The sequence below is a fragment of the Triticum urartu genome, chromosome 4A (assembly GCF_056163025.1).
Source record: "Triticum urartu cultivar PI428250 chromosome 4A, HENAU_Tu73, whole genome shotgun sequence".
NCBI classification, from domain to species: Eukaryota; Viridiplantae; Streptophyta; class Magnoliopsida; order Poales; family Poaceae; genus Triticum; species Triticum urartu.
In genome coordinates this window covers 18108528-18124027 of record NC_141876.1, presented here as the reverse complement: position 1 = coordinate 18124027, position 15500 = coordinate 18108528, and the positions used below count along the sequence as shown (strand labels likewise).

The following is a 15500-nucleotide window of genomic DNA, read 5'->3' as shown; positions in this document are numbered from 1 at the left end:
GGATTCACGAGTGAATGCAACCCTATTGCATTGTAATGAAACCTCCCTTTCTTCTCGAAAAAAACTGAGAAAAAAAAGTCAATCATGTCCCCAAAAAACCGTTTGGATTCGCCTAACGTTAGGTGGTTAACGTGCGGTGGAGAGCACATGGACTCGAGTAGGCAAAGGATTGTTTATATTCTCCAAACGTGGATCAATGGATTGCTTTTCATCACTGAATCACCGTGTGCAAGGGAGAACCCCCCAGGAGGAAAAGCTTCCACAAGGAAATAGCCCTACAAAATCTCTGCAAAATTCCGAAACGATCACCGGCCAAAGGAACACCGTGGGCTCGTGCACCTGGCCCTGCCCTGCCGACCTCGATCTCGCCAATCACCACCGCACCGGCGCCACCAATGGCCTCCCCGACGACACGCATTAAATGCCCGCCATTGCCACCCACTCCGCCAAAAGCGCGCCTCGTACGTCACGCGCCCCCTCCCTCGTCACTCACCCGCCACAACCGCTCGCCGTCCGTCCGTCCGTCCACCGCCGTCTCACCCACCAGCTCAGTTCAACAGTAGTGCACTCCTCCCACCCCGCCGCTCCTCCCTCTGCCCGGCCGTGCCGTTTGACCTCGCGCTCGTCCCGTCCCTCTCCATGGTCCATGCTCCCTGCTCTGCCCTGACGCGCGCTGCACTGCACCGCACGTAGCCCTGCTGCCTGCCCGCCGAGGACGGCGACCTTCCCTTCCCCGCCTCTCCGGCTCTCCCCCCGCAGCAGTTACTCGCCTGTCCTGCGCAAAAAAGTTCTCTCTGAGCCCTCGCCCATCCCCTGCTCGATAAAAGTTCGCAATGCAGCTCCATGCCCGCCATTAATGCCCTCCCTTCCTTCCTCGGCAGCTCTCGCTCAGAGATTCCCCCTCCGTCTCGCTCCCGCTGTTGCCCTTCTCGTGCGTGCTCGATCTGCTCTGCTTCCGTCCCGCTGGGAGCTTTTCCCCGGGCTTGGAGCCATCTGCTTGTCCTCGTGTTCCCCTGCCCGCCCACGCCCTCGCACCCGCACCCTGTCCAAAAAGTTTCAATCTTGGAGCCACCCTCTTATTGTTATCCCCCCTACTCCTCCTCCTCCTCCCCATCTCTCTCCTCTCTCATCCAGCCACGCTTCCCCCTCGTTTGCTTGGCCCTTGCTGTCCTCCGCAACCGCGGCTCCAATAAAAGCTCCTGCGCCGCAGCCGTCTCCACTTCAGTCGCCCACCTCCTGTGCGGCAAACGGGATTGAATTTTGGCCGGAGCCTTCAGGTTCAGCCCTTCAGGTACCTCTATCCAGCGCCTACCTAGCACCAGCGATTTCTTCTTGGAGTAGCAGAATTCCCTCTCTGCTCTCCTCTGATTGCTCCAAGGAAAATAAAAATGCAGGTTCTGGAGGCGCGCGCCGGGTGATTCCTCCATTCTCGAAAGCTTCCGCCGTCTCGGAGGTAACCCCGCCCCGCTGTTTTCTTGCTCGCCGGGAAGCTACCAGATTTTGGTGGCACCCGGCGAGCCAATTCTGGCCATGATCTTGTATTTTGTGCCGCCCGATGGATGGATGGACGGAACAGCCGCAAGAGTCCAAACACCTTTTTCTTTGGATGCTCTGCTAGTCCCCTCCGGCGCTGATTTCGAGCCAGCCAGGCGAATTGACGCTGGCTCCGCGATCTTGCAGGTGTACATTTTGGCAGTCTGCCATTGCCGAGGGTGGGGGAGAGGTGCTTCGGTCTCGCCGGGGGGGATGGAGGGCCGGGGGAGGCGGCCGCGGAGCCCGGAGCGGCAGAGGCCGCCGGCGAGGAAGGTGCCGGTGGTGTACTACCTCACGCGGAGCCGCCACCTCGAGCACCCGCACTTCGTCGAGGTGCCGGCGCCCTCCTCCTCCGAGGGGCTCTACCTCAGAGGTCAGTGCACGGACGGACGCCGCCACATGGCCCCCGCGTGGAGCGCAATCAGTCTGCTTGTACTGCAACTTGTGTAATGGCGATTGATTGATTGATTGCTTGATTGATTGCTTTGGTGCGCAGATGTGATTCGGCACCTCAACATGGTGCGCGGCAAGGGCATGGCCTCCATGTACTCCTGGTCCTGCAAGAGGTAAACCAACCAAGCAACCAAGCGAAATTCTCTGAATTTTCTGAACTCCATGCACTCCATGAGTTGTCTGAACTTTGGCGAGCTTGACAAAAAGTTTTCTGAATTTTTGAACAGGAGCTACAAGAACGGATTCGTGTGGCATGATCTCGCCGAGGACGACCTCGTCCTCCCTGCCACCGACGGCGAGTACGTGCTCAAGGGCTCCGAGATCCTGGACCAACCTTCTTCAGGTAATTTTTTTGGTTCCCTTCGAGCTGCCATTTGCTCTTGTGAACATTGCCTGGGAACTTGAGTGCTGATTGGTGTTGCCATACCATCTTTTGCCCGTTTGTTTAAATATGCAGGTCAATTTCACCATGGCAGTAATGGCAACCAGAAGCAGCAGAGCAGGCAGAAAGAGGGTAGTACAAGGTTGCCTCGGTCAAGGGAGGCCTCCTTCTCCTCCTCCCCACCTAGTGTGACAGTTAGAGAAGCCAAGCCTCGGCGCGTGCCTTCGGTGCCTTCGCGAGAGGAGGACGACTCCCCCTCGCCGTGCCGGGGCACCTCCTCGGAGACAATGTCGCCGGAATCGGAGCCTCAGAGGACTGTCATGTCACGGCCGACGCCGGCAGAATTCAGGGTTTTCAAGCCCACTGGTTTGATGGATGCCGCAACTCAAACCGATGATCTCGGGAGAAGGTCGGCTCGGAGAGTACCTGAGATGCATAAGAAGAGCCTGAGCACTGATCATGACGTCCGTGAGGTCACCGAGTACCGGCAGCAGAGCCATCCTCGCCGGTCGGCCGAGCTCCAGGGGATCTCCAGGGATGTCATGTCCCACTGTGCCACCCCACTGAGCATGGCTTCAACCCATGGAAAGTCTGAGAGCTTGGAGTCGTTGATACGAGCCGACAACGCGTCAGCCAACAGCTTCAGGATCCTGGAAGAGGACGACATTGTCGTGCCGACCTGCCCGAAGCTGAGGCCGGCGAATGTGCTGATGCAGCTCATCACCTGTGGTTCACTTTCAGTCAAGGATCATGACAACATTGGGCTTGTTGGGGCTTACAAGCCAAGGTTCCCAAACTTGAAGTTCCCATCGCCGCTGATTTCTCGCTCCATGATGATGGGTGAGCTCGATTACCTATCAGAGAACCCCAGATTCATTGGGACACGGATTGAAGATAAGGAGTATTTTAGTGGAAGCATTATTGAGACCAAGACGCAGAGAGACGTTCCCACCGAGAGGCACTCGGTGCTTAAGCGGTCTTCTTCCTACAATGCAGAAAGGTAAAATTTCCAGTGCTTCCACATTACATTTCGGTTGTGCTTAAATAACTTCGAATTTATAATTTTTCCCTTCTGTGCTCAGATAATTTAAGGCTATTTGTGTTACTTGGGCTATGGCACTGGTTGAGAAAACAGCACATTAGGTTCAGTGGCCATTCAAAATTTCTGGCTAATTCTGTAGCGGTTTTGCTGTCTCAGAAAATACTTGACAGCTTCATACTTTACCTTGGTGTTTTTAGCGTGCCAACTTAGATTTGATTGATTGGGTGCTTCATTTTGCAAAATCATCTGTACTTTGTGGTCATGAGATGTTAGCGTTTCAAATATGGATATTGAAGCTGAACTTTTGCAGTGATTGCTCATTTAAGAGCATTGAGTTGTCGCATAATGTCCACAGAAAGGGGTGGGGGCTTAGGCTGGGCTCGGAGAATTTAGAGATAGGAAAAGAGCCACGTACCATATAGATTTTATGAATTCAAGGACCATTGCTTTTCCGTCATTTAGTGATGCCCAGACTCTAGATGAGGCCATTTTGCAGTTAGCTCGGTGCCAACGGCACTAGACGATCATGTCCTGTGTTGCCATGGTGCAGCTGGCATCCATGTAGCAAACAAAATAACAAAGTACAGGGAATCTACTGGAAAAACTGAGGTCAGGACATTGCAAAATTGGTAGATGCGCCTACTAAGAGAGCGGAAATTTTACTTTTGCCCGTTTCGCCTTGGTAGTTTTGTTTTGGACAGTACCATACATAGTTTGCCCTGTGCTACAAATTACGGTTAGTTAGTAGTAGATAAAGAACGTGAAGATTGGTGCAAGCAGGAGTTACTGAAAGTAAAGGGTGACAATTTTCGTGTGAAGATTTTGCCCCCCAACAGGGCAGCCTCCTGTTACTCCTTTTTGTCACTACTCCAATTCTACAGCTTTAATTCTGTGGCAGTAACTTCACTTGTTCATTGCCAGCCACAACACGAGCATATGTCAGATATAGTGTAGAGGACCACACTACATAGCTGGCTGGCGAGATTCTTCAGTTGCTCAACTGAAAATGTAGGAGTAGCAGGTATCCTATTGCTTCATACTGATCAACAGTGTTTGTTGCTATCCTAGAAGAATTGTCACTGTTATAGACGGACAGATCCGTGAACTGTACTGCAAATGCCAGCGCAGTTCATGCGCCGATCCCGATCCCGGCTGGACCATTTTCTGTTTCACCCTATTAGAATCCAAAAGATTTAGGTAAGATACGTCTGAATTTTGTTAGCAGGGGATTTGGTCGTTGGCACAACAGTTGTTTCAGTTCAGAGGCAGTAACTTTTCCTTGTCATTTGCCTGGGACCTTACTTGCTTACCATGCGAGTTTCATCGGTTTTCAGTTAATTCATTCATGTGGTGGTGTTCTTGACCATGAATGATCTCACAGGGGCGGCGAGAACCTCTGCGACTGCGCGGGGCCCGACGAAGAAGAGATGGTACCGCGCTCGAGGTGCCTGCCCCGGACGCCGATACTGTCATCCTTGCTGCACCCGAAGAGTGAGATGCAGAAGTCCCCGGTGTCGGACTGCCGGAGGAGCTCCTCGGCCGGGCCGGACTCGATAGACGGCGGGAGCAGGCGGTTCACCGACGGGTCGTCGAGGGTAGAGTCCTTCAGGAAGGAGAACAAGGAGAAGCTCGTCAAGATCGAGGAAAGTTAAGTGCTCCAACTTTTTGTCACTGCACTGGGTATGCACTCGATGCTTTGAAATATTCCCTTTGCAACATATCGAATATCCCGCACGATATGCGATGATGGTATTGAGGTTTTTGTTGTGGATTGTGTGTGCAGGTTGTCGTCGGGAGCTCGCGTCGTGATCCAGTGCACCGTGCCCTGCGACGACGGTGACGAAGATGCATTCTGAAGCCTCCTGGACTTGCAGCTGACCTGGCCGCGTGACGTGGCGTTCTCTTTGCTTCTTTAGATGATGAATGAGTTACTGACGAATGTGTTTTCTTTCTTGAGATGTGTAGTATGTTAGCTTTATTCTTCAGGTGTAATGTAATTTTTTTGTCTGTTCTTTGGTTTGGTTGAAATTTTGTCCTTGTTATCAGTTGTAGTAAGTGCCTGTTAATGCCATTTTGTGCTCGTTATTAGTTGGGTAAGTGCCTGTTAATGCCAAAGCTTTATGATTCAATCTGTGCTTACCAGAATTATGTGCGTTGATAGGTGTTTTTTGCATTAAAAAACTCACTAGAAACAGGAAATGCATGTTTAACTTTTCTTCAGCATAAGAAATGCATGTGTATTAGGAGTAGTTTTTTATAGAATGGCTAATTATATTGATAAAAAAGTGTAATATTTGGTACAATAATAAGTAGACCGAAGAAAACACGAATCAGTAAGTAAAAGTGAAAGTTATGTCATTAGGCCAAACCTCTACAGAAGTTTTCTCGTTGTTGCTTTGAAGAAAAATGAAATGATCCTGTAAGTTTTTTTTTTTGAGAGCATGATCCCGTAAGTTTTCTCAGCACAGGAAATGTACTTCTTTTTTAGACAAGCACAGGAAATGTACTTGTAAGTGTGATTTTGAGTTTTTGATATACATGCGCTTTTAAGGGAAGCAACTAGTTAATGAGCGCTCCTTCGGGAGCCTTGCAACGATCAGCGTCACTTGGCGCGCTCTCAGCCATTCGCCACGTGTCGCGCTCTGGATGCTTCCTTCGGATTTTGTTTTTTTTTAATTTTTGCGCACGCGTTTTCGGCTTTTTAAACGGTTTTTTTCGGGTTTTTTCGATGTTTTGGTTTCTCCCCGGTCTTTCTTAGCTTTTCGATAAAAAAATCGATTTTTTTTCATGAAAAAACGCGTTTTCTTTTTTTTCTTTCGTGGAAGTCACGGTTTTTCTTCCGCGAGAGGCACGGTTGTGCTTTAGCGAGAGTCACAGCCGTGCCTCTCGAAAACGAAAAAAAACGTGTTTTCTGTTTTTTTCTTTCGCGAGAGTCACGGTTTTGCTTTCGCGAGAGGCACGGTTGTGCTTTCGCGGAAATCACGGCCGTGCCTCTCGGAAAGGGAAAAACAAAACGCGTTTTCTGTTTTTTTTTTCGTTCGTGAGAGTCACGGTTTTGCTTCCGCGAGAGGCACGGTTGTGCTTACGCGAAAGTCACGGCCATGCCTTTCGGAAAGGGAAAAAAAATACGCGTTTTCTATTTTTTTTCTTTCGCGAGAGTCACGGCCGTGCCTCTCGGAAACGGAAAAAACACGCGTTTTTTGTTTTTTTTTCCTTACACGAGAGTCACGGTTTTGCTTCCACGAGAGGCACGATTTTGATTTTGCGAGAGTCACGGGCGTGCCTTTTTCGGAAAGGGGAAAAAACCGCACTCCCGGTTCGGTTTTTTCGTCCGGTTTTTTTCGTGAAAAAAAAATCATCAAAACCTATCAAAATGGGATCTAGTTTTGAAGATCTCGACGCGAGGAATCCAATGATGAAAACGGTTCGAGATTTGGACGCACGGTTTAAGAGATAAAATGTTTTGAATAAACGGATCTACAAAAAAAAGAAAAACTCCCAGGTTGCGACAAGTGGCGCACTGTATGTGCGTCACTTGTCGCGACCTGAGAAAGTGAAGTGTTCTTTGCAACGAGTACTTCTTAATTAGTGATTTCGGCTTTTAAGTATATTCAGCCTAGGGCCAACTACTTGGGCTTCTTCTTGGGCTGTTGTGTTTAACAGAATTTTGGTAGTATCCGCCCCTGGGATCTTGGGCCAAACAAGGAGAGCTAATAGGGGCGCTCCTTTGGGGGCCTCTCAAGTCCGAACGATAACATGGGGTGGGTTGAGAGGGCGCCACTTGAGACGCTCTCAATCGTCATCATGTGTCGCGCTCAGGACGCCCTTTACGTATTTGATTTTTTTATTTTTTTGCATGCATTTTCAGCTTTTTAGATGGTTTTTTTGACTTTTCGGTTCTTCATCGGTCTTTTTTAGCTTTTTAACAAAAAAATTGTTTGAAAAAATTCCTTAAAAATGCGTTTTTTTCTTTCTTTCGTGAGAGGCATGGTTTTGCTTCCATGAGTGGCATGGTTTTCCTTCCATGAGAGGCACGGCCGTACCGCTTGGAAGCGGAAAAAGAAGCACGTTGTCTCTTTTTTCCTTTCGTGAAAGGCACGGTTCTGCTTTCACAAGAGACACGATTCTAAAAAAATGCGTCTTCTGTGAGAGACATGGTTTTGCTTCCGCGAGAGGCACGGCCGTGCCTTTCAAAAAAAAAAAAGAAAACGAGTTTTCTCTTTTTTTATTTCGTCCGTGAAAGACACGGTTTTGCTTCCACGAGAGGCATGGCTCTGCCTCTTGGAAATGGAAAAAACGTGTTTTACCTTTTTTTTTCTTCCATGAGAGGCACGACTGTGCCTCTCGGAAACGGCTTTCGAAAAGAAAAAAAAGTGCTCCCGGTTCATTTTTTTGTCCATTTTTTCGTGAAAAAAAGTTCTTCAAAACTTATCAACATAGCATCTAATTTTGAAGATCTCGACATGAGAAATTCATGATGAAAATGGTTTCAGATTTGGACGCACGGTTTAAGAGATAAAATGTTTTGAATAAATGGATCTTTGAAAAAAGGGAAAACTCTCGGCTTGCGACAAGTGGCGCACATGCAGCTTGCCACTTCTCACAACCTGAGAAGGTGAGAGTGATCTTTGGAAGAAGTACTCCTCAATTAGTGATTTCGTCAAACAAGTCGTTATCTTATTAAGATTAGAGGACTAGCCGAAATATCACCGTGAGAGCTATATCTCGCTTATAGAAAGATGCAAGCAGCTTCCGCGTGAAGGATTTCCCTCTCTCGTTGTTTCTGGGCCGGCCAGTTTTTGGTGGGTTTTTTTTTCAATTGTTAGCTTTTCGTCTCTCAATCATGTGTTGTTCGTTGGTTTTGGTTCAGTTTTTTTACTATCTACTTTTTTCTTTTGGTTTTCTTTGTCTCTTCACTATTCCCTTTGCTTTTTACATTTTTGGTCTTTGTCCATTTTTACTGGTTTTTTCTACCTTTTTCTCCGTCCTTTGTTTCTTTTCTTTCCTATTTTCGAATTTTTCTTCCATTTTCTATGTTTCTTCTTTGGTTTTCATTTGTTTTTCTTTGCTTCTTTTTGGGTTTTCATTGTTTCCATTCTTTTTGCACTGGTTTTCATCGGTTTTCTTTTTTTTTGTTTCTTTGTATTTTTCATTAGTTTTCTCTTTCTTTTTTCGCACAGAACAACAACGTTTATAATTTTTTAACATTTTTAAATAGATGAAACATTTTTCTTATACATCTGAAACATTTTTCCTGTACACGTTGAATTTTTTTTAAATACATGATTAAATATTTTTTTCTAACATATATTTTGATGTCAATTTTTTTCAATGCACTGTATGTTTTTTCGTACACATCAGGACATTTTATATATACACGTTTCTGAATAGATGATTAACAATTTTGAAAATTAATATTTTTATATCTACTTTTTTCATAAACATTGCAAATTTTGTATAGATCAGCAACATTTTTTAACTACAAGTTTAATATTTTCAATTATACGGTTCACCTTCTTAAGACATATACTTTTTATGTCCACTTTTTCCAAACACATTGTACTTTTTTTGCATACATCAAGAACACTTTTTATATACATGTTTAACCTATTTCAAATATATGGTTAACATTTTTTCATATATATGTTTTGACGTCATTTTTTCACAAATGTTCTACAATTTTTGTATGCATTAGAAACGTTTATCAATACACCTTTCATATTTTCAAATGCCCAATTAACTTTTTTCATTTTTGTGTATAATGTGATTTTTATGATCGACAAATTTAGAGTATTTTGAAATACCAAAAATTTAGAAAATAAACCATAAAATGAATGCAAAAGTTTGAAAACAGGAAGAAGAAAAAGTGTTGAAGGACTCTGGTCCACATTAAGCCGGCCCATAGTCGCGGTCGCGCTAGGTCGAGACATAGTTGTGCCCATATACTATAGCCAGCGGATCCAAACCTACCTTTGAGTTTAGGGTTTTCGCCTCTGGCGGCGCTCCCATCGCTGTCTAGAGTTTCTGATCCACCGCCGGTCCGCGCAGCTCGTCCTGCTGCTGCCGAGAAGCGGGAGGAGAGGACCGTGTGTTTTTGCCTGACTCGGCTAGCTGTTGACGGGCGAAACCCTAGATGGTGGACGAAGCGGGATTGTCTTCTGCGGGATGGTCTGGGAAGAAGCTGGAGGAGATGTTGCAACACCTGGATCTCCAGGATGATGAGTTGGATGATGTGATTGTGGGGGAGGAGAAATCGAAGAAGTACGAAGCATATGCGAGATGGTTGGCGATCGGGAAGGTAAACACGACCCGCCCCTTCAGCTCATCATCGATGTTTGAAACCATGAAGTCAATCTGGGGATTAGCAGAAGTGCCGAAGTACAGGGAGGCTGGAGAAAATATTTATATCTTTCAAATGTTTTGTCTGGGAGATTGGAAGAAGGTTGTTCATGGAGGACCATGGTTGTTCAGGGGGATGGGGATGCTAATTGAAGATTATGACGACAAGCAAGATCCAGCATCCTTTGTCTTTGATGGTTTGTATATCTGGGCTCAGATCCACAATATACCAAAGCTTTACCGCAAAATCAAGGTAATCGATCAGCTAGCATGTCGTATCGGTCGGGTTAAGGAGACACAACTTTCACCTAGGGTCCGAGCTAGGGTTCTGGTGAACAAACCCCTTACCAGGGTGACTCCGTTGAATGTTGTGGGCGAGGGAAGACGGTTCCTTCCTGTCAAGTATGAGAAGATGCCCTACTTCTGCCAAGTTTGCGGATTCATGGGTCATAATCATGAGGAATGCAGAGATGGAGTCTAGGAGGCAAAAGACGAGCAATGGGGAAGCTGGATGTTAGCACAGAGAAGGGAGATAACACCGGAGCGGCAAGGAGGAGGCCGAGCTTCACGAGGTGGTCGCAATGGGGGCCGAGGTAGAGGAAGATCAGGCAGGGGCGCTCCACCGCCTCGCCAAGTTTCACCAGTGCGTAAACGATCATCTCAAGATGCGGGGCTGGACTCGAGAACCGAGGAGGGGGAAGATGTTACAAGTCCTCTGAAACCAGCCGATACAAGGGGGAAGGAGCATGAAGAAGGCCCGACTGCTTGAAGGAATCTGAACCTCGCCATGTCCGACAACACATCTGATCAGGATCAGCACCCCAAGGCTGCGACAGGGGGGGGGGGTCTGACGATGGAAACATGATAGCGCCGGGCGACATGGGCCAAGCTCTTGTGGCTGTTCCACCACTACCCCCATCATATGTGTCTCCCCGGGATGCAAACAAAGCAAAGAAATCAGTTTCACCAATGAAGCAAAGCACAAATAATTTGGCGTTATTGGCGGGCTCCGACTCGGGGAGCCGCCAGGCCCAATGAAAATATTAAGTTGGAACTGCCGCGGGATAGGTGATCCCGCGACAGTTCGAGAGCTCTGCGATCTTGTGGAGATCAGTTCGCCAGCTATCTTGTGTTTAGTTGAAACTCAATTACAAAAAAGTCGTGTTGAAGGTCTTCGTTTTTCTTTACGTTATGATTTCAGTTTTGGAGTTGGTAGTAGTGGCCGTAGTGGCGGTCTTTGTATCTTTTGGAAAAAATCCTTGGATGTTGCAATAAAGAACTTTTCAGAGTATCATGTTGATGCCTGGGTCACAGAACCAGGTAAAGAGAAGTGGAGGCTGACATGTTTTTATGGAGAAGCTACTAGGAGTCTACGTTGCAAGACCTGGGATACCATGAAAAGGTTGAGGGGGAGAGACCACTCCCGTGGATGTGCATAGGTGATTTCAATGAGATCTTGAAGCCTGAAGTGAAGGAAATATGCCCTAGAGGCAATAATAAAGTTGTTATTTATATTTCCTTATATCATTATAATGTTGGAAATATGCCCTAGAGGCAATAATAAATTGGTTATTATTATATTTCCTTGTTCATGATAATCGTTTATTATCCATGCTAGAATTGTATTGATAGGAAACTCAGATACATGTGTGGATACATAGACAACACCATGTCCCTAGTAAGCCTCTAGTTGACTAGCTCGTTGATCAATAGATGGTTACGGTTTCCTGACCATGGACATTGGATGTCGTTGATAATGGGATCACATCATTAGGAGAATGATGTGATGGACAAGACCCAATCCTAAGCCTAGCACAAGATCATGCAGTTCGTTTGCTAAAGCTTTTCTAATGTCAAGTATCATTTCCTTAGACCATGAGATTGTGCAACTCCCGGATATCGTAGGAGTGCTTTGGGTGTGCCAAACGTCACAACGTAACTGGGTGGCTATAAAGGTACACTACAGGTATCTCCGAAAGTGTCTGTTGGGTTGGCATGAATCGAGACTGGGATTTGTCACTCCGTGTAAACGGAGAGGTATCTCTGGGCCCACTTGGTAGGACATCATCATAATGTGCACAATGTGATCAAGGAGTTGATCATGGGATGATGTGTTACGAAACGAGTAAAGAGACTTGCCGGTAATGAGATTGAACAAGGTATCGGGATCCGGTAACGAGATTGAACAAGGTATCGGGATACCGACGATCGAATCTCGGGCAAGTATCGTACCGCTAGACAAAGGGAATTGTATACGGGATTGATTAAGTCCTTGACATCGTGGTTCATCCGATGAGATTATCGTGGAACATGTGGGAGCCAACATGGGTATCCAGATCCCGCTGTTGGTTATTGACCGGAGAGTTATCTCGGTCATGTCTGCATGGTTCCCGAACCCGTAGGGTCTACACACTTAAGGTTCGATGACGCTAGGGTTATAGGGAATAGATATACGTGGTTACCGAATGTTGTTCGGAGTCCTGGATGAGATCCCGGACGTCACGAGGAGTTCCGGAATGGTCCGGAGGTAAAGATTTATATATGGGAAGTCCTGTTTTGGTCACCGGAAAAGTTTCGGGTTTTGTCGGTAACGTACCGGGACCACCGGGAGGGTCCCGGGGGTCCACCAAGTGGGGCCACCAACCCCGGAGGGCTGCATGGGCCAAGTGTGGGAGGGGACCAGCCCCAGGTGGGCTGGTGCGTCCCCCACCAAGGCCCAAGGCGCAAGGGAGAGTGGAAGGGGGCAAACCCTAGGCTCAGATGGGCCTAAGGCCCACCTAGTGGTGCGCCCCCCTCTTTGCCCCCTTGGCCGCCCCCTAGATGGGATCTAGGGCTGGCCGCCACCCCTAGGGAGGGAACCCTAGGTGGGGGCGCAGCCCCTCCCCTCCCCCTATATATACTTGAGGTTTGGGGCTGCCCAACAGACGATTCAATCTCCTTCTTGGCGCAGCCCTACCCCTCTCCTTCCTCGTCTCTTGCGGTGCTTGGCGAAGCCCTGCTGGAGTACCACGCTCCTCCACCACCACCACGCCGTCGTGCTGCTGCTGGATGGAGTCTTCCCCAACCTCTCCTTCTCCCCTTGCTGGATCAAGGCGTAGGAGACGTCACCGGGCTGTACGTGTGTTGAACACGGAGGTGCTGTCCGTTCAGCACTAGGATCTTCGGTGATTTGGATCATGGCGAGTACGACTCCATCAACCCCGTTCACTTGAACGCTTCCGCTTAGCGATCTAAAAAGGTATGTAGATGCACTCTCCTTTCCCTCGTTGCTAGGTTACTCCATAGATTGATCTTGGTGATGCGTAGAAAATTTTGAATTTCTGCTACGATCCCCAACAGTGGCATCATGAGCTAGGTCTATGCGTAGTTTCTATGCACGAGTAGAACACAAGTTGTTGTGGGCGTCGATATTGTCAATTTACTTGCCGTTACTAGTCTTATCTTGATTCGGCGGCATCGTGGGATGAAGCGGCCCGGACCGACCTTACACGTACTCTTACGTGAGACTGGTTCCACCGACTGACATGCACTAGTTACATAAGGTGGCTAGCGGGTGTCTGTCTCTCCCACTTTAGTCGGATCGGATTCGATGAAAAGGGTCCTTATGAAGGGTAAATAGAAATTGGCATATCACGTTGTGGTTTTGGCGTAGGTAAGAAACGTTCTTGCTAGCAACCTATAGTAGCCACGTAAAAAACTTGCAACAACAATTAGAGGACGTCTAACTTGTTTTTGCAGCAAGTGTTTTGTGATGTGATATGGCCAAAGGATGTGATGAATGATATATGTGATGTATGAGATGATCATGTTCTTGTAATAGGAATCACGACTTGCATGTCGATGAGTATGACAACCGGCAGGAGCCATAGGAGTTGTCTTAATTTATTTATGACCTGCGTGTCAACATAAACGTCATGTAATTACTTTACTTTATTGCTAACTGTTAGCTGTAGTAGTAGAAGTAATAGTTGGCGAGACAACTTCATGAAGACACGATGATGGAGATCATGGTGTCATGCCGGTGACGATGATGATCATGGAGCCCCGAAGATGGAGATCAAAAGGAGCAATATGATATTGGCCATATCATGTCACTATTTGATTGCATGTGATGTTTATCATGTTTATACATCTTATTTGCTTAGAACGGCGGTAGTAAATAAGATGATCCCTCATTAAAATTTCAAGAAAGTGTTCTCCCTAACTGTGCACCGTTGTGAAAGTTCGTCGTTTCGAAGCACCACGTGATGATCGGGTGTGATAGATTCTTACGTTCGAATACAACGGGTGTTGACGAGCCTAGCATGTACAGACATGGCCTCGGAACACATGCAAAACACTTAGGTTGACTTGACGAGCCTAGCATGTACAGACATGGCCTCGGAACACAAGCGACCGAAAGGTCGAGCATGAGTCGTATGGTAGATACAATCAACATGAAGATGTTCACCGATGATGACTAGTCCGTCTCACGTGATGATCGGACACGACCTAGTTGACTCGGATCATGTAATCACTTAGATGACTAGAGGGATGTCTATCTGAGTGGGAGTTCATAAGATGAACTTAATTATCCTGAACATAGTCAAAAGGTCTTTGCAAATTATGTCGTGGCTTGCGTTTCTGTTCTACTATTTAGATATGTTCCTAGAGAAAATTTAGTTGAAAGTTGATAGTAGCAATTATGCGGACTAGGTCTGTAAACTGAGGATTGTCCTCATTGCTTCATAGAAGGCTTATGTCCTTAATGCACCGCTCAGTGTGCTGAACCTCGAACGTTGTCTGTGGATGTTGCGAACATCTGACATACACATTTGATAACTACGTGATAGTTTAGTTAAACGGTTTAGAGTTGAGGCACCGAAGACGTTTTGAAACGTCGCGAAACATATGAGATGTTTCGAGGGCTGAAATTGGGATTTCAGGCTCGTGCCCACGTCAAGAGGTATAAGACCTTCGACGATTTTCTTAGCCTGCAAACTAAGGGAGAAAAGCTCAATTGTTGAGCTTGTGCTCAGATTGTCTGAGTACAACAATCATTTGAATCGAGTGGGTGTTGATCTTCCAGATGAGATAGTGATGTTTCTCCGAAGTCATTACCACCAAGCTGCTAGAGCTTCGTGATGAACTATAATATATCAGGGACATATTTGATGATCCTTGAGATATTCGCGATGTTTGACACCACAAAAGTAGAAATCAAGAAGGAGCATCAATTGTTGATGGTTGGTGAAACCACTAGTTTCAACAAGGGCAAGGGCAAGGGCAAGAAGGGATACTTCATGAAACGACAATTCAGCTGCTGCTCTAGTGAAGAAACCCAAGGTTGAACCCAAACCCGAGACTAAGTGCTTCTGTAATAAGAGGAACAGCCACTGGAGCAGAATTGCCCTAGATACTTTGTAGATGAGAAGGCTGGCAAGGTCGATAGAAGTATATTGGATATACATTGTGTTAATGTGTACTTTACTAGTACTCCTAGTAGCACCATGGTATTAGATACCGATTCGGTTGCTAAATGTTAGTAAACTCGAAATAAAAGGCTGCGGAGTAAACGGAGACTAGCTAAAGGTGAGCTGGCAATATGTGTTGGAAGTTTTTCCAAGCTTGATGTGATCAACATCGCACGCTCCCTCTACCATCGAGATTGGTGTTTGCGTTGAGCATAGACATGATTGGATTATGTCTATCGCAATACGGTTATTCATTTAAGGAGAATAATGGTTACTCTGTTTATTTGAATAATACCTT

General features: G+C 46.7%; 1 protein-coding gene across 2 annotated transcripts; it reads left to right on the top strand.

Annotated features, from left to right (window-relative positions):
* The first annotated feature begins 315 nt into the window (after window positions 1–315).
* LOC125550302 (protein SOSEKI 3) lies at window positions 316–5539 on the top strand. Of its 2 annotated transcripts, XM_048713271.2 has the most exons (8): window positions 1101–1291; window positions 1395–1453; window positions 1681–1906; window positions 2030–2099; window positions 2214–2329; window positions 2444–3368; window positions 4792–5058; window positions 5194–5539. In XM_048713271.2, the coding sequence occupies exons 3-8, from the start codon at window positions 1747–1749 to the stop codon at window positions 5264–5266; spliced, it is 1611 nt and encodes a 536-aa protein (XP_048569228.2). In that variant the 5' UTR covers window positions 1101–1291; window positions 1395–1453; window positions 1681–1746; the 3' UTR covers window positions 5267–5539. The 2 variants fall into 2 exon arrangements, with proteins under 2 accessions (XP_087373675.1, XP_048569228.2); XM_087517549.1 differs by having other exon boundaries at window positions 316–1453; window positions 4792–5090.
* Window positions 5540–15500: the final 9961 nt, after the last annotated feature.